Source organism: Acipenser ruthenus, chromosome 3 (genome assembly GCF_902713425.1).
Source record: "Acipenser ruthenus chromosome 3, fAciRut3.2 maternal haplotype, whole genome shotgun sequence".
Lineage (NCBI taxonomy): Eukaryota > Metazoa > Chordata > Actinopteri > Acipenseriformes > Acipenseridae > Acipenser > Acipenser ruthenus.
In genome coordinates this window covers 95,816,251-95,840,621 of record NC_081191.1, presented here as the reverse complement: position 1 = coordinate 95,840,621, position 24,371 = coordinate 95,816,251, and the positions used below count along the sequence as shown (strand labels likewise).

General features: G+C 38.1%; 1 protein-coding gene across 4 annotated transcripts in view; it reads left to right on the top strand.

Annotated features, from left to right (window-relative positions):
- The window catches only part of LOC117394334 (extended synaptotagmin-2-like), a 64,301-nt gene that overhangs the window by 19,826 nt on the left and 20,104 nt on the right, over positions 1-24,371 (top strand). For all 4 annotated transcript variants that reach the window (XM_033992482.3, XM_033992481.3, XM_033992479.3 and 1 more), the window contains exons 2-7: positions 562-603; positions 2,690-2,824; positions 3,581-3,657; positions 3,963-4,035; positions 7,324-7,413; positions 18,443-18,498. In XM_033992482.3, coding sequence (XP_033848373.2) covers positions 562-603; positions 2,690-2,824; positions 3,581-3,657; positions 3,963-4,035; positions 7,324-7,413; positions 18,443-18,498 — 473 coding nt within the window. The remainder of the gene's footprint in view (positions 1-561; positions 604-2,689; positions 2,825-3,580; positions 3,658-3,962; positions 4,036-7,323; positions 7,414-18,442; positions 18,499-24,371) is intronic.

Below are 24,371 nucleotides of genomic sequence, written 5' to 3'. Positions count from 1 at the left end.
GTTAATGCTGTTTTTTGTCTGATGTTCAGTGAATCAGTGTTGTGAAAGCTGTCATCCCCTTAATAACATACTGTAAACAGTTCCACAGCTGTCAGTCACACAATAGAAATTAGAATAGCAAATACAAAAAGCCTCTAGCCAGGTACTGTAAAAGGGCATACAGTAATAGACTTGCCTTCCAGTTTTGATAGTGTAGGCTAAGTATTTTTTTATACCTTAGTACCAACAGACTAAACGAAGAACACCTGTGTGAATAGGCAGTGAATACAAAAGACTAAATGAAGAACACCTGTGTGAATAGGCAGTGTATGCAGGTGTTAAATAATTGCACCCAGTCTTCATAGTTTGTTTGTACTTTTTAAAAAGCTGCAAGAAGGATAGTAGCACTGTAACTGAACTGCGTTCCTCGTGATCTTGAAGTTTGTCACAAATATGTTCCTCTGCTTTTAGTTTTTTATACAGAGTGTTATACTGGAAGAGTTCTAATAAAAACAGTATTACACTGGAACCAAAATCCACCAGACAGTGATTGTACTTATACATATTTTATTGTCATTTCAGGTGCACTTTCCTGATGTGGAACGAGTGGAATGGCTAAACAAGGTAAGTATTTTAGTTTATTATTATTATTATTATTATTATTATTATTATTATTATTATTATTAAATGGATTGACAGGTTTTAATTCAATATTTAAGAGTTGTTTTGTCTGTTACAGTAGGGTTTTCATAACTCATTCTGAGTCACTGTTTAATATAGTATTTCAAAGCATGGAAACTGAAGTTTTGATCCATATCCCTTGCTCATAAGAGTCAGGTTTCCTGTTGGCTTGGAAGAGTCCCTTGACAGTAAACTGTAAAATATGATAGACCTTTTCATTCCAGTAAAACTGGGCACAGTTGGGTTGAGACAGATTTCGAATTGCACTGGGTACACACAGCAACTATATGTGTACCTGCCCACTACATAGATAAAGCATCATCTACTGTTGCTGGCAAGTCATCTTTGAGCACTGATCTACTTGGTCATTACTGAAATAAAACACATTGTTTTTAGCCTCAGCAAACCACTTTAAACACGTGATAGATAATTATAAGATATGCATGTAGTCTGCATTCTTCCCATTTATCAGCTTTCTTTTATTACGGGTGTGTTAATAAATTCTTATATATTACAGCTCCCTTTCATGTAATACCAAGCATCGCCTTCAAAGCCGCCATTAACTGAAACAGCTTCTAACGTGAAACAAATACCAACAAAATAACTTGCATATATATATATATATATATATATATATATATATATATATATATATATATATATATATATTGTAACATAGTCTCTCTGTCTTCGGCTTGTTTGCCCTTTAAAACACAGACCCAGACACAGAATTGTACAATGAAGCACTTTTATTACAAAACAAAATGAACAAACAAAACAAAAACCTAGCTCAAACGTAGAGCCTACCTTCACTTTAACAGGTCCCTGACTAACATACAGGACGGCTAAGCCGTTTTCCTGTCAACACACACTTTAACAAAACAGTTTACCTTAACTTTTAAACAGCCACACTCCTCTTAAACCAGCTCCCTGGTGATCTCTCTCTCCCTAATGGAGCTGGAAGCTCTCTTTTATAGTCTGTGGCTGTTCCCAATCAACACCAATTACCTTGTTTGGGAACAGCCACATTCGCACATGTTTTTGGCAGGGAGAGGAATTAACCCCGTCCCTGCCAACCACCACCAAAACACACAACACCCAGACTTTATTTACATACAGAGTCCTTTTTGTGTCTCAATCAATATATATATATATATATATATATATATATATATATATATATATATATATATATATATATATATATATATAATTACACCTAGCATTCATGTAAATTCACATCTTTCTAGTCTGTACTCATTCTATTGCTTCCCAGCATTTTCACTCCACATAAAAGTAGCGCACTGCATCGAATATTCCTAACTCGGTTGGAATGAAAAAAAAAAAGATATTAAAACTGCAGTTTTAGTACTTTTCATTTTCAACAATATGAAATATGTGCTACAGTGTTGCCAGGGATATAGAAATATGCCTATTATTTTCAATATGTTTTTGGCTAGGTTAGCTGCATATAGTACAAGTAAATTTGAAACAAAAAGAGGTTATATTTTTAGCTTGAACTGTACTGTAGTGTGAATGATCGATTTCAGCTCCATGTTATTATATGGGTTTATTCAGCCAGGTTTAATATCTCACAAGACTATACGTTGCATTAGAAATGGACTTATTCATTTGCTTCATGAGGTAACGGTTGCGGGGACCAGCACTGGCATTCACATTTGCTGGATCCGAGGACGACCCAAGCCCCAGTGCATTATTTGTCAGGAGGTTTTGTCAAACAAAACTGTTAAGCCTGAAAACCATTCAGAATGTGAAAAACAAAATGTAAACGCAAGAAACAGGGACTTTGCCATCAGCAACTTTCAATGTGCAAAATGACAGCATTCCTTGCTTACCTGGTAGCAAAGATTCAAGCCCAGGAATCTCATGAAGTTAGGTAATGCTGATGTAAAATAATGTGTGGCAAGTGGTCTGTGGTAGATAGTCTCCACATTGAAAAAGCCTGGGAACCACTGGGCTAGATGATTTGCATGTTCACAGTTTGCATTGAATTGTTTTGTTATTTTAGACCGTGAAGCACATGTGGCCGTATATATGTCAGTTTATCGACAAGCTGTTCCATGAGACGATCGAACCAGCCGTCAAAGGCGCACACAGTCATCTCAGTACCTTCAGCTTCACAAAGATCGATATGGGTGACAAGGTGAGTCCATTTCCAGTGACACTTTTACATCTTAACACAGTCCAACTGTATGATTACGAAGAGGGACTTTTCATTTTAATAACTTCCTGACACAAGTTTAATGACACACTGTTGTGTTAAACAATCAGTTAAAACTCTGACAGTTAAGCATCCTTGTGAGGTAATCTTAGACATTTGTGTAAATATGCCTCTATTCGTATCTCATACTTCATATTCGGAACACAGCTGTATTCTGTGATTCTCTAGGTAATGTTAGATTGTAGGTATCATACAAGAAAGATGAATGCCTTTTCTGACAGTAATTTCCAAAGCTACCACAGCCTCACTGTCAAGGCTGCTCTCTCAAACAGCATGTGGTACTGACAGATATTTGTGTAATGGTTCTACAGTGTAAACCCTTGATGCTGAATCCTTTGACATGGGCCCCTGATTTCCATACTGAAGTCCTGTGTGTTTAGGTTTCTGCTGGATGAAGACAGCCCCCTTTTTGAGAGTTTGTTTGTTTTCATATTTGTTTTAACCGCTGGTCAAATCAGTGATAAAAACCACTTGTTAAAATGCTTTGAGAAAGTGTGTTCACATTAGGTTTACAGCTACATTTCTCAAGTTTAGTTTATGTTCAGTCGTTTATTGCGGCTATATAATTACACATAATGCTATTTAAAATGCTGTTTAAAACATGTAACAGTCCAATATGTATAGCTACAACACTGCCCAGGATGTTTTAAAGTATTTCTGTAATCCTTCTGTTTGTAGCCCCTGAGAATAAATGGAGTGAAAGTGTACACTGAGAATGTGGACACAAGACAGATTATCCTGGACATGCAGATAAGGTAAGTAACAGCTATGCCGTTTGCATGTCTTTATTGAAAATGGCTTCCTGTCACACATTTAAATGTAATAATCTTGCGGTCCATTTATTTCCCCCCCAAGGAATAGGTTTTTATTTAAAAAAAAATACAGTAAAACATAAAAAAATAAAAGCTTACTGTCAGTCACTAGCCTCTCATACCTGTTTACGCTAGTCTTCACAAGATTACTATGCAAGCACAGTATTCTTTATTGTGTTTGTTTAACTATTTTAATGTGCTGAAATTATTTATATTTATTTGTGTTTTTTTTATTTATTTATTTTTAGCTTTGTTGGGAACACTGAAATAGATGTTGAGATCAAAAAATACTTTTGCAGAGCAGGAGTGAAGAGCATACAGGTAATAAAAAGGTGTTTTTTTATTTCAAAGCTGAAAAACAGCAAAACAGCACAAAAACTACTTGCTACTACAACAAATTAATACACTATAGAACATGGGTGTGGCAATACTTGTGTTTCTGAGTAATTCCCTTTAAGAACATAAGACATAAGAAAGTTTACAAACAAGAGGAGGCCATTCGGCCCATCTTGCTCGTTTGGTTGTTAGTAGCTTATTGATCCCAGAATCTCATCAAGCAGCTTCTTGAAGGATCTCAGGGTGTCAGCAACAACATTACTGGGGAGTTGGTTCCAGACCCTCACAATTCTCTGTGTAAAAAAGTGCCTCCTATTTTCTGTTCTGAATACCCCTTTATCTTTAAGAAGTTGTTGGGTATTAATGAAATAAATAAAACATGGAATAAAACATGTTAATTACTCTACACCGTTTAAATTATGATTTAACTCGATGAAGAAATATATTTCTCAGCTTCCATAGCGGTAACTCTAAACAGGACTAGAAAAGGCCCAAAGTTTTGCAACATGTTTTTATTGTCAGTTTACAGCCTCTGTACAACAGTAAAAATGTTTGTGATGTTTTGAGGGAACACCCCATAAAACTAGTGACCCCTCTAGGCCATTTCCCCAGAGTAGACCATCAGGGTTATATTTAATTCATATAATTTGGTTCTCAAGACAGGTAGAGGTAAGGAATTTGATCATAATATTAAGAAAAAGATAAACTCAGAACTTTAATTAGTCCATTAAAAAAAAAAAAGTGGAGGTCTGATATATAAATTATTTAATAGTATTTTTACTACAAGAAAACTTTAACTTCAACAGAATGTGATTTTGTTCTGTATAATGTGTCAATGGAAATCCAAAAAACACCTTTGCATTAGGCCAGAGGAGAGGGATTGTCCCAAACACACACACACACACACACACACACACAGCCCTAATTACTCGCTAAACAAGATCACCAATGTTCATTCTAAGGAATCCCCAGAATACCTTTCCCATTTAAAAACCCACAGTACATATGAACTGCTGTCTGCATGGTCAGAGCCTGAATAATGATATAGACTGACCTGCTTTAGTGTTGTGTGCAGTCAGCAGACCCTTCAGACCTGGTTATAATTTATGCTCTGTTCCTATTGATCTGAATACTTTAATATTTCTGTGTGCTGATAATTAAAACAGCAGACGGGTAATTCCCCTCAACTATACGCATAGATTTCAGTTTAATATCCTTTGGCCAGATCTTAATTTTATATATAAAAAAATAAATAAATAATCACTCTTTCCTAATGCAATGGAACAATTTCTAATTACATTTGTTCATTACATTTTACAATGTAAAATGCTAAATGAGAGGAGCTAAATGAGAAATGCTAAATGATAAGGGTTTGCCCATCTGCTGCTGCCGCACCTACTACTGTTAATATATCTCTGTAATAGGGTGAAGTGTTACATGTGTGGGTAGTCACTGGAAAATACTGACAGACACAGAGCATTGGTGTTGATGCGCCGCTCAGGCGTGCAGATTTAATTTTAGCACCAAACTGACACTAGGGTACCAGCGATGGTAGACCTAGTGTCACATTTAACAAAGCAATAAAAACAAAGAAACAAAAGCTAAAAATAAAAGTTTGCCACACAAAATGACGAGCGCTAGTCCCACTAAAAAGAACGTCCCGCTCCAGGAACCTACTACTCTACGGTAACCCTGTTTATACTGTTTTGGGATCCACCTCCCCTAAGCTGTCCTACTTCTGTTGTGTTATTTCTAAAGTCCTGGCCTCCCAGCGACTCCGGGCCATTCTGACGGTCCTGGCTGGGCAGTCGCCTTCACAGGCCCCGTCTTGCAGTTAAAGGGCTCCGTAGTAGAAGTTCCCGCAGAGCGGACGCTTCCCTCCTGGATGTAAACACACACTCACTCAGCGCCCGTCAAGTGAAATGAAATGATTCAAAATGTTAGTAAAACTACAGTACTTAAGACAACGAATAAAATGTAGAATATGTATGCATCTCACATGTTAAAAAATAAACTCTATTAGTGTTTGAATGTATACATTTTTTTGCCAAGGAGACCATTAGGCTCTAACCCTAAGCCTTCCTCGTGTCCTTATTAAAGTTTACCATGGCAAATTTGCATAAGAAGAATATAAGAAAGTTTACAAACGAGAGGAGGCCATTCAGCCCATCTTGCTCGTTTGGTTGTTAGTAGCTTATTGATCCCAGAATCTCATCAAGCAGCTTCCTGAAGGATCCCAGGGTGTCAGCTTCAACAACATTATTGGGGAGTTGGTTCCAGACCCTCACAGTTCTCTGTGTAAAAAAGTGCCTCCTATTTTCTGTTCTGAATGCCCCTTTATCTAATCGCCATTTGTGACCCCTGGTCCTTGTTTCTTTTTTTAGGTCAAAAAAGTCCCCTGGGTCGACATTGTCTATACCTTTTAGGATTTTGAATGTTTGAATCAGATCGCCGCATAGTCTTCTTTGTTCAAGACTGAATAGATTCAGTTATTTTAGCCTGTCTGCATATGACATGCCTTTTAAACCCGGATAATTCTGGTTGCTCTTCTTTGCACTCTTTTAGAGCAGCAATATCCTTTTTGTAACAAGGTGACCAGAACTGAACACAATATTCTAGGTGAGGTCTTACTAATGCATTGTAAAGTTTTAACATTACTTCCCTTGATGCATAGTTCACACACCCTAGTCTCTGTAAGTCGCCTTGGATAAAGGTGTCTGCTAAATAAACAAATAACTATATCCAAGCATGGCCTTGTTGGCCTTTTTTATAGCTTCCCCACATTGTCTAGATGAAGACATTTCTGAGTCAACATAAACTCCTAGGTCTTTTTCATAGTTCCCTTCTTCAATTTCAGTATCTCCCATATGATATTTATAATGCACATTTTTATTGCCTGCATGCAATACTTTACACTTTTCTCTATTAAATGTCATTTGGGATCTTTGAGGAGGTCCAGAAGCATGGTCTTCCAATGCCATATGGTACTGTACTATGCATTTACAATAGTGTTTTGCTGTGTTTTGTTTTATAAGCTTTACCATACCACTCTGCGATATACAGTGCTTATCTATGCTTTCACTATGCTTTATTTTAATTTGCTTATACTGTGGGGAAGTTTTATAAGAGTGACTCAGATCATCTAGAATGTATCAATTAAATTAGCCAACAATTAACAACAAGTCAATGACTCATGAACAACACATTTGAGGGGACATTGGGAGATCTAATGCTTGTAGTTAATAGACTTTTTTGTTGTCTTTGTTTTTCCAGCTGAGTGGCACAATGCGAGTCATCTTGGAACCCCTGATAGGAGACATGCCGATTATTGGAGCTGTTTCCCTTTTCTTTCTTAGGAAACCTGTGAGTATACATTTCACCTCGGCTCTGTTCATGTAAGTGTTTGAAGTTACCATATTATTAAAAAAAAAATCATTTAAATCACCCAAAATATTTTTTTTCTGTTTGCAATTCTTGGATAATTTTTGCTGTACATTCCTATGGTTAATCTAAGTCAAGGTGAACAAGTTTTGCATCAGTTCTCTGACTGTTAGGGTAATAGAAGGCTGTGTCTTGCTCACATCTGAAAACACTGTTATTTTCCCAGGGTAAAAAAAAATGTGTCAATAGAATTCATGCTAATCTTTTAATGGAATCCAAAATGAATGCAGTGGAACAGTTTTCCAGAATGTCAGTGCACATGCATCACTAATTAGAGTCTAGAACTTCCTTCAGTTTCCTTGCAATCTCCTTCCAGAGTGTTTCCCCGATTTAGCTTGTGAAGCACAGCCATTGCATACGCAGTTCACAAGGAAGCTGCTCTCTTCAATGGGATGTTTACAATTAGTTGGATCATTTAAGTATTTCATGTTCTTGTGTTTAAAAAAAAAAAAAAAAAAAAAAAAAAAGTTTGTTAACATTAAACAAAATGTTTTTTTCTCAGCAAGAAATTGGTAAGAAAAAAACCCAGAAATGATTTTTTACAGTGAAAAGATGATTTTAAACAATATTAGTTTAAATGCGTCAATGTATTTAACTATTTTCCAACATGCATTTGCCCTATATATTTGGTATAACTGAGTCTCCGCTTCATATATACAGTACACATGATTTCATGAAGAGGTCTGTCCCACAAGTACAGTGGTACTGCAAAACATTATCCTTTTACTTCCAATGCAAAAGGACTAGGTCAGACATTTGAATGAATGAATGAATGGACGGGTGTCCTGGAAAACCTGATTTTCATGTTCTTCAGATAATCTCTCTTTGCTTATAACCAAATACCATTTTACAATGGTGATAAAAAGCAAAATAAGTTAAATCTGAACTTCCAGGACACCATTTAATGAATTATTCAAACCTGAAGATTATGTTAAAACAGGGCAAGGCAAAGGTGGGCACGCAGCGTCCGACACCAACAGTAAGGCAGGGAACTCACAAGCAGATGAGAGCCTGAAGCATACCATATATGGACGCTACTGTAAATCATATCAGTTCATTTGGTCTAGAAACAAAAATGCTATCCCTCTTCCTTAATGGTAAGAGCCAGTACCTTTTTGTTTACATTCCCAATATGTTAGTTCAAACGTGTTTAATACAAAGTTTAAATTTAAGGAAATTGAACGGAAGCCAACCCTCTTGATAGAAGCGAACAGGCAAATTACATTTCTCCTTGTCATTTCATAATCAGAAACATTTTAATTTGTTGTGCTTACTAAAGCCATATTAACAACACGTCTATGTGGTGCTTTCGCTTGAGCTCAAGAGCTGCTCTTCACTTTCAGTTGCCAGCCATAGGTACAGTATATGTAACACTTGGATCAGGTATCCCTTTGCTTTGCTTGCAATACACTGCTGTGCACTGGATTGCGCTGATGCTTACTAATGTAAAGACACATGATCTTGCCTACATTGCAGATGTCTATGGCAGGTAACTAGAACTAAAGAGCTATGACTGCCAACATATAATAAAAAGATAAGGAGGGTTATAAAATGTCATTGGAAACGGTTTGCTCTTCAGGTCTGAAGCAGTGAACTGTTCATTTAAAAGGAACAGAGAAATAAAAAGCTGTCTGGCTGCTCTTTTAAACATGTATCTGAACTCCAGGAAGCCCTGCAGTGCTGGAATCAAACTGTATCACTTGAGTAATTCCCATGCTAGCCCCCAAGTAATCTCTGTTCGTAACTGCTTTTGTCTCTAATTATGCAGTTTTTGTAATGTGTAATGCCAAAGGTAACAAGCCAATGAACTCTGTGCAACCTTAAATAACACTGTTTCGTGACCATATGAGGCAAGGATCTTGTATGGAAATGACAAGGAAATTAAGTAAGGGCAGTTTGCTTTGGTTACGCTTTTTTGTTTAAATCCCATTGGGTATTTAGAGTGGAGGGGGGGCACTACTTTGCCCGCCTGCTATGCGGTGGGGAGCTGTCCTTTTGCACTTTGGGAACAGCAGAGCTCAAACCACTCTCTCCTAACACTGCTGCAGTTCACAAAGCTCTTGTTTTCCTCTCAAGTTTGCACAGTGTCGTTTACATGAATGAGAAAATCGGCAATACAATTCACCAAAATAAAACATGCAAGGTATTCAGAGTTTGGGTGTACACTAGGACAGTTCAATACACTTTGCAATGCATTCTGGTAAGTGTAGTCCTGCTGTGGAAGGTACCTGAGGCAGGTCAAATGTACTCAAATGCATTGCGTTGTGAGTTGAAAAGCCTGAACTGTCCCAACGTGTCCTAGTGTACATGGAGTCATATGGTAACTCTATTTGAAGTATCAGAAATGTTCAGTGCCTATGTACCTGTCTGTCCTTAGGTACATTCTACCTCTGTTTTAAGGTGTCCCTGTGTACTATGAAACAGGTTATCAGGCTGTGTGACTGTGCACTTGGCGCCTAGCTACTGTGCAGCTTTATAAAGGGGGAGCACTTTGTTACACTTACATTTTGTGTATACAGTAAATCATGGCGACTAGTGTTGCACCGATTTATTCAGATTGAGCTTCACAGAAATCAGGGGCTGACAATCAGGTCAGGGTCATTGGTAGTGATTGGGCTAATTTTATCATTTCAAATGAAACCAAGTGAAGCAACAGCTGCTTGTATTTGTGGTGATTGCTGCTTTTCTTAGACCACACAAACACCTATGGAGAGCGTAATCAGAATCGCTCTGTGCAGCTCTAATGGTGATCTATCTTTTCGTAATAATGATTACTCTTAATTTTGTATTTACAGCATGGCAAGGGATGTATGTTCTGAACCTATGTTTTGTTCTTGTACTGTAGGAATTAGACTGGCATGGGTGGGTGTGATGAGGTACACCCCGCCCTTGTGTGTGTTTTATATTGTCTATTGTTGTTTTATGATTTAAAATGTATGTATTTGTGCATGGGTGTTTAAGGTCTGCAGGGAAGGGTTAATTGACTTCCCTGCCAAAGCAGTTCTTGTGACTGGGCCCGATTTTGAATGATTAACAAGCAATCAAGCCCAGGCACAGCTTCATAAGAGGTAGAAATCTCACACTTGTGGTTGGGTGTTCAGAGAGAACATGAGAGGAAGACGGGAGAAAGAAATTCACAGATTAAAGAAAACAATTGCTACTCGTGCTAGAAGGATCAGCACAGTATTTGTTTGTTCTTTGTTTGTTGGAAGTGTTTTGTCTGTCTTTTGTTTTGGGTCGCTTTGTTTTGTACAAACTGTTTATTTATTATTAAATCAGCACATCAGCGCTTCACTCGCTGTACTGAGTCTGTCTCTTCCTGGTCTGACTTCATCACCAAGCCATCCTGGTCACAGTGGGATATGAAAGAGCTAAGTGAAATGAGTGTATGCAATGTTAGACACCCCTTTCAGTATAGATTCACGACAGACAGGTTGATCCAAGGGCTCTGTTTTCATGCAAGTGCTCATTTATTGGCACAGAGTTCTGCGTATTGTGTGTATGGGTTATATAGTAGAGGATACATTCCTTTAAATGTATTAGAATAACTAAGGAGTACTCTTTTGCTGTCTGTCAGTTGGCCACTGCATGTAAATGGGCTGTAGTCCACTGTACTGTGGTACACTACTATAAGTAGTAGCTGACCATTACATTCCTTGGTAAGGCTCCAAGAAAAAGTCAGTGTTTTGAGTTTGCTTTTTTTCTATTCTTTTATGTATTGTTATATTTTTATGCTAACCCGACTCTAATATAAATTGATTACAGATTTTTCAAATAAGTAAACCCTTTAGAAAAGTTACTTTAACTGTCCAATCATTGTTGTTGAAACTCAGTGAAGCCTTTCTTGGTCTCTCCCTCCCTATTAGTTATGCTTATGACATAGCCAAATGTAAACAAGGCATCCCAGCATAGCAGGATTTTTATGGCACAAAGGCTTCATGTTATTCAGCGAACCTCTACCCAATGGAGAATAGTGCTACTGTCTCTAGAGTCACATTTTTAATCTTAAACACTAGAGCTCTTTATCAGAACCAAAACTGTCAAATTGCCAGAATTCTAAGAATGCCACAAACAAGAGCCTGCAATGTGCATACAGCTAGCTGTAGCTGTAATGCTCCATGTGTGCAATCTTTAAAATACCGTAGGTGGCTACCTCTAATGTATGTTTAAGTGTTCGGTGGCTACCTCTATCCAAGCTGAGAGTGTATTTCTCACACATGCTTTGCTTTGTCAAGCATACAAAGTCATACAAAGAGTGTAAGAGGAAGTACACTCTCAACTTTAACACTTATAAACACATTATGTGATTGAATCTAAAACAGATCAGAAGCTGATATTAACACACTTTTTTTGTATAGAACCTGTTGTGGTTTAAACATTTTAGAATTCTTCCTTATTCTTTGTCATTGACATTGTGAGTGCGAGATCTAGACTGTCGGCGACATTATAAGTGTAGTTACTGCTAATAGGTTTCAATGGGGATATGATTTATCTTGGATTCTTGCTCTTTTTGTGTCAGTCTGACATATAAAGTTCAAGAGACTTTATTAGAAACAGCAAACACCTTTTAAGCGTATTGCAAGTCATTTAATAAAAAATAAGAATACCAAAAGCTAATATAATGGACATGAAAATTCTACAACAATTCCATCGGCTGGTTTCAGAGACCCAGATTGGCACTAATCTTGGACTACCTTACCTAAATGAATGGAGACTACTGCAGAAGAAGAGAGCAAAGCTAAGCGTGAAAATGTTTAGATGTGTTGAAGTCTGTAATCTCTGGCACATGCCTTTCCTGTGAGGAGTCAGTATTTAGAGGTTGATTGTTACAGTTGTATATCAGGGCATCTAAAGAATAGAAGAGGAGCCTACTTCTGTTGCAATCATTTCTATTTTTGCATCTTTTTTTCTTTGTCAATAATCTAGTCACATTTGGTATGCACACGAAGCTCTTTATCTTACATATCTAGTTATGTATTGGTGTGGCAATGTTGGTAGTAGTGTGTAGGTGATGCAGCGCTCCAAACAATGACAGACAACAAAGTTCACGGTCCAAACTTTAATTTTCCTTATCACGGTTTGGCACTGTTAAATAATAATACTGCCTTTAGCAATGTGTATCGCCAGCCAACACAGCCACGTCTCCTGACAGTGTGTGCTCTTGTGCAGGTGTGGTGAAAGACAACAATAGTGATGCAGCAGTGCAGTGTAGTCCAGGCTTATGCTGGCCTGTAGCGACAGCTCCCAGTACGTATTAGCCGTCTAACAAGAACAAACAGTAAGTTAGACAGACAAACAAACAAAACACTAAACACTCACAATCCGTTTTTACTTCTGTTTTCTTACGGGTCCTTTCAGTAACCATAACCAAAGAACAGATTGCATCGTCACATCCCCTGAAATACCCTTAGACACGCCCCCTGCGATAGCTAGTTCAATCACATATCCTCCAATCCATGACTGACACATAGCGTACCGCATTAGGGTGATGACTTCTGGCATTGTGACTCCGCCCCCTTCCTGGATGGCTGGCAACTGCCAAACCATCCAGTACAGGGCACGCTGTTCCTGTTATGCAGCGCCCTCAAAGCTCGGGAGGGAGATTGTTGACTAGGATTCATTTGTACAATTGTAGAAAAAGTTGAGGGGCAATCCTTTCAATGAGGAAAAAGACTAAAATGGCAACAGTATGAGTTCATCAGCATGTTCTCCATTCAAACCTGTAAAATTGCCAGCATTCAGGAAATAGCCAGAGCTTATATTTGAATTATGAAGAGCAGATATTTAATCTACATCAAAGCTTTGATCCAGTTACAACCTCTTTGTAAGTCGAAAGTTAGCTTACAACTTACAACATACTTCATCAATACTGGAAATAAAGAACTAGCTTCCTATAGAACTATGCAGATTCTCAGCTAGCTGTATAATCTTGATACACACACTGTAGTGGACCAGGATATACAGTAACATCAAAGCAACTGTGACTAATCTGAAAATCTTGACCCTTTGACATCATTAAATAGGTTTTTGCTGATTCCTTTGTCGGAGTCTTGTGTGTCTGCTGTATTTTCCATGTATTTGCTGGGTAACCAATGTTAAACCTTACATTTCCTTTTTTGGGCATGGGCAGTGGGAACCTTGTATTGCTTTACTGTTCCCAATCTGTACTGTACATGAAATGACCCGTTTTCTGTTGCAAGTGTAGAAAAAAGAATGAACCGTGTTCTAGCATTTGTAACTGTAAATAAATACATGAATGTATTTTAACAGTATCAGTTTTAGAAACAATAGTCTGAGCTGCAAGTAAAAATCTGTATTGTAATGTGACTTTGTGAGCTGTCATTATTTTCATCACATGCTATTGTTCTTAACGGTCATTGCCTTTACAACGGAAGCACATTCTGAATGTAAATGAGGGTTATTTCTTAATTGACTTTACTTTACTTTAGAAATTCCTTTCATTTTTTGTATTCATATTTTTTGATTGGGTGTTTTAAAGTTATTGATGGAAGTAAAGATGAATGAAATGAAGCCATATAGTTTACATGCATAATCATATCGCTAGGACAAATCCACAGCATCCCTTTCTGTGTGACAGCATTGTTTAGTACTTGTTGACCAACTGATTCAGCTCCTGCTGATAACTTTTAACTTAAGAATGCACTGAAGACCAACGATAACCAAAAGCACAACAGTTTATATAGTCTTAACATGGCAGTGGCACACATCTTGCTATGTAATCAGGGTGTGGAAAATCGAAGTCATACTGTGTGTGTGTATATACACACACCATACTCCACACTGTTAAGGGGGAAAAAAGTTTTTTATTGAGAAAAAAATTATATATTAAAAATACAAAACTGAAAGACTGAGTTAATAATTGTTGGAAGCACCTTTGGCAGCAATTACAGCTGTGAGTCTGTTGGGATAGGTCTCTACCAACTTTGCACACCTAGATTTGGCAATATTTGACCATTCTTTTTTACAAAACTGTTCAAGCTCTGTCAAGTTCCTTGGGGAGCTTTGATGGACAGCAATCTTCAAGTCATGCCACAAATTTTCAATTGGATTTAGGTCAGGGCTCTGACTGGGCCACTCAAGGACATTTACCTTTTTGTTTCTTAGCCACTCCAGTGTAGCTTTTGCTGTGTGCTTTGGGTCGTTGTCATGCTGAAAGGTGAACTTCCGTCCCAGTTTCAGCTTTCTTGCAGCGGGCAGCAGGTTTTCCTCAAGGACTTCTCTGTACTTTGCTCCATTCATTTTCCCTTCTATCGTGACTGTCCCTGCCGATTGAGAAACATCCCCATAACATGATGCTGCCACCACCATGCTTCACAGTAGGGATGGTGTTCTTTGGGTGATGCGCTGTGTTGGGTTTGCGCCAAACATAACACTTTGCATTTAGGCCAAAAAGTTCCATTTTAGTTTCATCAGACCACAAAACTTTTTGCCACATGGCTACAGAATCTCCTGAGTGTTTTTTTGCATATTTCAAACGAGATTCAAGGTGGGCTTTCTTGAGTAATGGCTTCCTTCTTGCCACCCTACCATACAGGCCAGATTTGTGGAGTGCTTGGGATATTGTTGTCACATGCACACTTTGACCAGCCTTGGCCATAAAAGCCTGTAGCTCTTGCAAAGTTGCCATTGGCCTCTTGGTAGCCTCTCTGATCAGTCTCCTTCTTGCTCGGTCATCCAGTTTGGAGGGATGGCTTGATCTAGGAAGGGTCTTGGTGGTGCTATGCACCTTCCCTTTCTTAATAATCGTCTTGACCGTGCTCCAAGGGATATTCAAGGCCTTTGATATTTTTTTTATACCCATCCCCTGATCTGTGCCTTTCAACAACTTTGTCCCAGAGTTCTTTTGAAAGTGCCTTGGTGCTCATGGTTGAGTCTTTGCTTTGAAATCCACTATCCAGCAGAGGGAACCTACAGGAACTGCTGACTTTATCCTGAAATCATGTGAATCACTACAATTTAACACAGGTGGAGGCCACTTAACTTGGTGTGTGATTTTGAAGGCGATTGGTTACACCTGGACTAATTTAGGATTGCTATTACAAGGGGGGTGGACACTTATCCAACCAAGCTATTTTTCTGTTGTTATTTTTAATTAATTTTCTACAAATTTCGAGAATATTTTTTTTCACTTGGAAGTTGTGGGGTAGGATGTGTAGATAAATGAAAAAAAACTATTTTAATGCATTTTAATTCCAGGCTATAAGGCAACAAAAGGTGAAAAATTTGAATGGGGGTGTAGGCTTTCTATAGGCACTGTGTGTGTGTATATATATATATATATATATATATATATATATATATATATATATATATATATACAGACACACAGTAGTGCACATTCGTCAGAACTTGTGTTCTATGTAAATACAGTAGTTCAATCGTATTTATTTATTTTTATTTTTTTATATTCTGGCTTTAGCCGGGACACTTTTACTGTGTCCATTGCCTTTTGGGCAGATCAGGTAAAAAATAAAAATGCAAGTTCCTGGAGATTACAGAAATGACAGCATGTAATAAGTAGCAATAGGCCCAACATGATACTTGTGATCACTGATGCAGCAATGCAGGATTTTTTGTTGTTTGTTTGTTTGTTTGTTTTTCAGTCAAGCATTGTGAATGTTTCATAAAGCTTCAGAGCCAGCTACAGTGGGCTGTGTTGGGAAAGCCTGTTTGTTCCGTTGAGTTTGTTGGTCCTGGTAATTTAATAGAGATGAAATGATTTATACAAAAGGGATGTGAATTCAGTTAGAAAGGGAACATTAAGTCATGGAAAAGCCTTCAGAATGTGTTTTCCAGTAAGAATCACATGAGTAATTAACCATTTATTCCATAGTTCCATAGCAAGTAACAGGTTCATCGTTTTTGTAGGCTATATTATTACATTATTATTATTATTATTATTATTTATTTCGTAGCAGATGGCCTTCTCCAGGGCGACTTAGTCGTAATCAAAAATACATTTCAAGAATCACAGTACAAGTAATAATACAATTAAGAGCAAGATAAATACAAGATAAATTGTTGGCCTTGAAAGTGCTAATCTGTTTTCTGTACAGTATACCGTTACACTGAATGAGAGTTTTGGCTGCTGTTTTTGGATGAGTCACTCTGTCTTTGAGTGCTACCTTTATTTTTTACTATGTTAGCTTGCTTGATGTCTTGCAGTCTTTGGCAGTGCAGTTGGAGCAGATGACAGTTTTAAACCAGGAAAATAATTTAATATACTGCCTTAGCGATCTAGAAGCTTTTTTGTTTTGTGTTTTCTTTTATATCAAAAAGATGTTATTGCATCTCTAACTCCCATTTATCAGCCAAATATATTGATGTTTCATGAAACGAAATCATACTGTAGGAGATTCCTCATAGAAAGTCATTAAGCAGCAAGTCAAAGGATAATGCATTATTTTGTCTTTTTTAATTTTGTGGTGCTCCTGACATACCAATTTAGTGACCTATCATTTCAGTTTGGTAGTTTCCAATACTTCAAACTGCTATTGTTAGGTTTATAATGCTGCCCTCAAAATGTCAACCACCACAGTTGCTGCTACTGATGACACACAGTACAAAGCCACATGTTCTGAAGATTGATGTATCGTATCTGAATTCTGGATCACAGTCCCCCTGCTACAAATTGGGGTCAACACCAAATCTAGGGAGCAGGGACATTTTAAAATATTTTAAAGTACAGTAACTGTGTCTCCCGGAGCTTAAAAGATTAAAGCTTATCTGTAAGTTAATAGCAACACAATAGTATGCACTGCATTGCTAATACTACAGTGCCTTAGTGTTTATGTGTGTGTACATTTACATACCGTGATATTGAGTGTAAATAACCATTGTTATACAAACTGAAATTTACATGCCATTTATTTCTGAACAGAAAGCATGCTTTCATCTGTTGCAGTTTAGCTTCAAAGCATGTTATTTTCAGCCCTGCTATGAACCCGATGGCATGGCAACCCAGGACTTAATGTTCCATTCCTCTGGGCAACTACTTGTCCTGCTAGTTATTGTTATTATGATCATATGAACATTACTCATGGTTTGGATGTATATAGGTTTACAGTACTTTTGTTAAAGGTATCAATAATTAAACAGTCAGTTGCTTGCAGAAGGTTATTTAAGCTATGAAAGGGAAAATTAAATGGTGTGTCAGACAACAAAGGCTTTGCAGTGAAGTCATCCTTAGTTGTGTAAGCAAGGGTTTTTAGTCAGTACCTAACAGTAAAACATAAAAACATGAAACGGCTGGTTCTTTTCCATTGACCTTTACGTGATGGCTGGGTACATTTTGTCTCAACAAAATGGATTAGTGTAATACATGTGATAATAACATTCATAATAAAAGCTTTTGGTTTGGAATATCTTTCTTCCTTTTAAATATTGCATAAACTTGGAAGAAGTCCAAAATTATGCTTTTGGGAAGTGTATGGTGTGAGATTTTTCATTGCCACCTTGCAGCTCATAAACTTCAAATACCTGGCTGTCATGCACTTGTTCAAGGAGCAAAACACAATATGAACAAAATATACAGATTGTTATGACCTGAACCTACATGTTTAACTAGAACTGACCATCTATTATATGTGTTACTGGAAGTTCAGTATACAAATAAAATGTAAATTTGTATAATAGTTCTTGTTTAAGAAAATCTATATTTTAGTGGTGTTCTGGTACCTTTAGAATTAGGACTGCCAAGTGAATCATTTCAGGAAGGATGTGGTCAAGTACAGGAGTCGATTACCTAACACTTGTAGCTTTGCTTTCCAGGTCTGATGGATGTAGTTGTTTCAATTGGTATGCTGAGGTTTAATAACATGTGGTGTTGCAAGGTGTAAGAAATGGAATATGTGTCATATGGATGTATTTGTTGATGTGAATGAAGATTGTTGTCTCTTGTAAAATAACATCCATTTATGTTTTTCTTAAGCTGCTGGACATCAACTGGACTGGCATTACAAATATACTGGACATCCCAGGCTTAAAGTAAGTTTTCAGTCATGAGATCAGCAACTATGCTGTGACATTAAAACAATCTATACTTGTACCCATATATCCATGGTGATACGTGGATAATACTCTAATAAACAATCCTGCGTCTCATTTCAGTCATGTCATGTGTTTGTATCCCAAGATTACAAGTGGGTCTATATTACATTTCAAAAGCTCGCCCACCAGTGAATCTGTGTAGCTGCGAACATGTGGCTGTGTTCTTGTGCAACATTCCTGTTTAGTAACTCTCATTGCCACATTAAAAACAAAAGCTACAGTTGTCTAAGCTTTCACTTGTAAAAATGAAGCAATATTGCAGGATATTGCTATAAAAAAACCCTCGAAGACACAGCCTTATAAATGCCATAATTCATCAGCTCCCAGCCAGTAGCTTTTCAAATCCATGAATTTCATATGAAAGAACAAGCCAGTCACGTGCCTGTGTACTTCTGGAAATGCAAATATATATATATATATATATATATATATATATATATATATATATATATATATATATATATATATATATATATATATATATATATATGGGTTTCTCATGCGTAAACAAATCCAAAGTTGTAAATTAAACCGCATTTGAGTAATTAAAGTACAGATTTCCTGGAAGGGAATTGGAAATGCGTTTGTGTTCCAGATCTAGATGTAAAGGTGGGCCTTGGTTTTTGCAGTAACCATTAGGATGATTAACAGCAAAAGATCCCAAATCCATTTAAGACACAACATTCTGCCTTGACTTCAGACCACAATGAATTCGATATTACAATAGCTTATTTATGTGTTCCGCCTTCATCTCCAGTAGGGTTTTGTTTCACCTAATGAAGACCAATGCAGTCTTGAAAACTGAACTGATACTTTCACCCCATGAGATCTATCTAATCTCTCTCTCTCTCTCTCTCTCTCTCTCTCTCTCTCTCTCTCTCTCTCTCTCTCTCTCTCTCTCTCTCTCTCTCTCTCTCTCTCTCTCTCTCTCTCTCTCTCTCTCTCTCTCTCTCTCTCTCTCTCTCTCTATATATATATATATATATATATATATATATATATATATATATAGTAGCAACTTCATAGGCTGTGTAGAATATGCATACAGTACTTTGTAGCGGGACAGTATTTAAACAGAGACGAAATACTGTGAAGTTAATTGCAAACAGGGCGGTACCTGTTAGTGCTTTATTTACATGTCCATCCAGCATAGAATAGTCGGTGAAACAGGCAAAGGTTCATAACAATCCAGGGTTTTCAAAACAGTCCAGGTATCTAGCACAAAGAAGGCAGTCAAACAATCCAAGGTCAATAACAAGTAATCCAACAATCCCAGTACTCACTTCCTGTAGCATACCACTTTCCCCACTCTTACCACTGGTACTTGCCTGGACCTCCCTTTTTATCCCCCTGGGAACGCCCTTTTGATGATGTGGCATTAAAACCGGCCACTTCCGGTTTGGTGGCCATCTTGCTTCCGGTATGACTGAAGCAAGAATTTGCCATCAAGACTGCCCTAATGTATCTCCCATTTCGCACCAATCCCCTCGTTCTATCACATATCTTCCCCCCCCTAGCTCGAGCTTCTGGGGTCGAGCTACTGCAGAAAAGAAGGAATGAATTCTAGAAAGTCCATCAGCATTCCCCATTAGTTTCCCCTGCTGTATTTATACTGTTGGAATGACAGGAACCAACGCATTACCCTAGCATTTTTCTCTTTTGCTTGGTTCATCCACGTTAGGGGAGCGTGGTCAGTAATTAAGGTGAACTGTCGTCCCAGCAGATAATACCTCAGGCTTTCTATAGCCCATTTTATTGCCAGGCGTTCCTTCTCGATCACCACATAATTGTGTTCTCTGTCTTCCAATTTTCAGCTGAGAAACATAATGGGGTGTTCTACCCCATTGACCTCCTGTGACAGTACAGCTCCTAGCCCTACTTCGGAAGCTTCTGGACCAGGAATTCTTTAGAAAAGTCTGGTACCACCAATACCGGGCTGCTACAAAGAGCTTCTTTTAGTGTGGTGAACGCTTTTTCAGCTTCGGGGCTCAATTTCACCATGAGGGGGCATCTATTTCGGGTTAATTCAGTGAGGGGAACGGCAATGGTGGCAAAATCTGGAACAAACCGGCGGTAATATCCCGCTATACCTAAAAACGCCCGGACCTGTTTTTTGTTTATCGGACGTGGCCAATTTTTAATGGCCCCAACTTTGCTTTCCTGTGGCCTAATCATACCCCTTCCCACAACGTACCCCAGATGTTTTGCTTCCTCCATGCCCAGAGTACACTTTTCAGGATTTGCGGTCAGGCCAGCTTTGTGAATCGAATTTAAAACTGCCTGTACACGGGGCAAATGACTTTCCTAGTCTTCACTTTGTATGACGACGTCATCCAAATATGCCGCCACGTATTCTCTATGTGGCCTTAAAATCTTATCCATTAACCTTTGGAACGTGGCCGATGCTCCATGTAGCCCAAATGGCATGACAGTATACTGATACAACCCGTCTGGGGTAGAAAAAGCCGTTTTCTCTTATGATCCAGGGGATAAAGGGATTTGCCAGTATCCCTTGGCCAAGTCTAAAGTGGAAATGTATCGGGCTTTCCCTATACTTTCCAGTAATTCGTCTATTCAGGGCATGGGATAGGCATCAAACTATGAAACGTCATTAACTTTGCGGAAGTCATTACAAAACCGCCATTTGCCATCTGGTTTGGGCACCATAACTATAGGGCTTGACCATTCACTTGTTGATTCCTCTATCACTCCTGCCTCTAACATTTCCTTCACTTCTTCTCTTATGGCGCTGCGGCGTGCCTCAGGTACCCGATATGGTCGCATACAAACTTTTACACCAGGTTGCGAAATGATTTTATGACTAACCAAGTGAGTTTTCCCGGGGACCTCTGAAAACACCTCTCTGTTCTTGTGCACAAAAGTATTGACCTCATGTTTTTGAGCTGGGGAAAGTGTCTGTGCTACCCTTACTTCCGGAGTAATTGGCGAAACTCGTGGTATTGTAGCTGTGAACACCTCCCTCTCCTTCCAGTGTTTAAGTAAATTCATGTGGTAAATTTGTATTTCCGGGCGTCGGCCCGGCTGTCTCACCCTGTAATTCACCTCCCCTATTTTCTCTACTACCTCATAAGGTCCCCTCCACTTAGCCAAGACCTTACACTCCACTGTGGGAACTAAAACCACCACCTTATCTCCTGGTACAAAAACCCTCACTGCAGCCCCCTGATTATAAGTAAATCTCGCTCTTGTGCTTGTCTTAGGTGTTCTCTCACTATCGGAATTACTGTGGCTATTCTCTCCTGCATGTTATTTATGTGCTCAATCACCGTTTTGTAGGGAGTGTTCTCCTGCTCCCAAGTTTCCCATGCAATGTCTAGGATTCCCCTAGGGTGCATGCCATAAACCAGTTCGAAGGGGGAAAAACCCATTGATTCCTGTGGGACTTCCCTAATGGCAAACATTAAGTATGGCAACATGTGAACCCAATTCTTCCCGTCTTTTATCAATCACTTTCCGCAACATGGATTTCAAAGTCCGATTGAAACGCTCTATGAGTCCATCGGTTTGGGGGTGATACACAGAAGTTCTAAGCTGTTCTAACAGTCCAAAGCACCTTTGACCATTGTTCCATAGTCCAATTTCTGTGTTCTTGTGCATATTTTAGCCTTTTAGTCTTGTTCCCCGTTTTTTAACAGAGGTATTCTTACTGCAACACATCCTTTAAGTCCTGATTTCAAGAGTGACCATCATACTGTTGATTTGATGGACAACGACACCTGTGCCTTCTGCCAGTTCTTTTGTCAGTTCAACGCTTGTCTTCTTTCTATTCTTTAAGGATATTATCTTCAAGTATTGCTCATCCCTGTTAGACAGCTTTTTAGGTCTTCCAGTCCTGGGTTTGTCAATTACAGATGATGTTTCTCTGTACTTGTTGATTATGCTTCGGATACCACACCTTGAAAATCAAGTGATGTGAGCTATTTCACTCAATGTTTTTCCTTCTTTATGCAAGTCAAGGTTGTTATAATAGTAGAAAACACTAGTGGAGGCTTTGAGTAAATTGTTGATGCTCATAATGCATCAGAATAGAAAAATAACGAATAGTATTGATTACTATAATAACAAAAAGAGACACTTCCTCTTTAGTAAATGGTACTATATGATGAACCCTGCTCCTAAATGACGTTATCCTTGAGGAATTCAAATAAAAACACATGCAATATTCAGGTCACAGGAGCCACCCCAGTCAGTGTACAGGACCCCCACTGCAAGCTGTGATAAAGATGTAGCTTTTAAAGGTCTGTGCTTCAGATTATTACCCTGTTTTCAAAATTGGTTTCAGAGGCTACAGACGTGAATATCATTGAAGGTGGATTACACCCTAGTGCACTCTGCAAATCACGACTCTCAGTGATGACTTTACAATTACATTTTAGATTCTAGAAAGACCAGTAAAGGTTATCAGGATAATTAGCTCATACATTCAGATGTTATGCCGGGACTTTTGCTGTTCATACCAAATCCACAATGGGATTTGTTTCTGTGATTTGTTCCTGATTACTGGGAAGCTGGCAGTTTTTTTCTTTCCAAATTAAGTTTGGCTCATTAATGTGTTGCTTTTCATAATCAGAAATGTGCCTTGTAGGATCTAGGTAATAAGGGAAACAGTATTATTAGGGTAAGCAGTCTGTCACCTGAGTGTTTAGTATTGCATAACATATCATACTGTCATTATACTGTCATTATCAATAGAGGCTCATGTGCTAATCCATCCAGGAGAACTGTTTTTTTCTGTATAGTTAAGAATTCTTTTTGTGATGAAGCTAATGTTAAAAGATATTCATGTTTTTTGTCATTTTTTTAAGGCTGTTTTTTTTTTTATACTGCACAGTGGATTACAGCTAAAACATTGACTGCATCCCAGTCAGGAGCCCAGTTAAACTAATAGGTAGCATCTTATCTCCGTTTACACAAAAAGGTGTGTTTCCACTGCTGGCCACATCAACCCTGGCCAGTCACGGGTGCTATCTCTGGCCTGTTGTCTGTATTGTACCCGATGTGGCCAGACCTGCCCACAGAGAAACAATGTCACCCGAACACAACTATATTTTCATGATAACTTACTTTGTTAACCGCAAAAGTGAAATCTAAATGTAACTGTTAATTCTGAAAATATAGCCCGTCAGATGCTTTTATGACACCTGAAAATAAAATAAGAAACTGAAGCCTAAAAATTATAAGTGTATTGGTGATAAAGCTCAATTTTCTATGTGTTGAGCTTCATATCCAGTATGAAATTCCACTGCTCTGCTTACAGGCATGTCTAACTTGACTGTCCTCAAAATATGACGCAGCGGTTTGTAGACAAATGAAGGATTTACATGTTTTATTTCTGTGAAGAAATATTGATTCTTAGAATGTATCAAATTACAGAAATACAGCTTTTGTTTATATATTTTTTTCAAAGTAAAATGCATTTAGTACTTAATGGGTTAAATTAACCTTCAAGCTCTTCACTCAAAGTGATTTGTTGAGCACCTAGTTTACATTTATTTATTTTTTTTCATTCCTCAGCAGGAGTTTGTAGGGATACAAGCCTCCCTGGTTACAGCTCAGGAAGCAGATTTAAAAGGGTGTTGTGTTTTCGTATACTTGTAACATTTCACAGAGAACACATACCAGCAGAGCTGTCCTCTCCATGGTCTTGTACTATAACCCTGTACATGTATTTCAAAATCATATGGGTTGGTACACTAGTTGTGTTTGTTTACTTATTGATTATAGTTTATTAGTACTGTTTTTATGTGTGCTCTGTTTTCTTCCTCGAGGTGCCTCTCTTGAGTAGATAA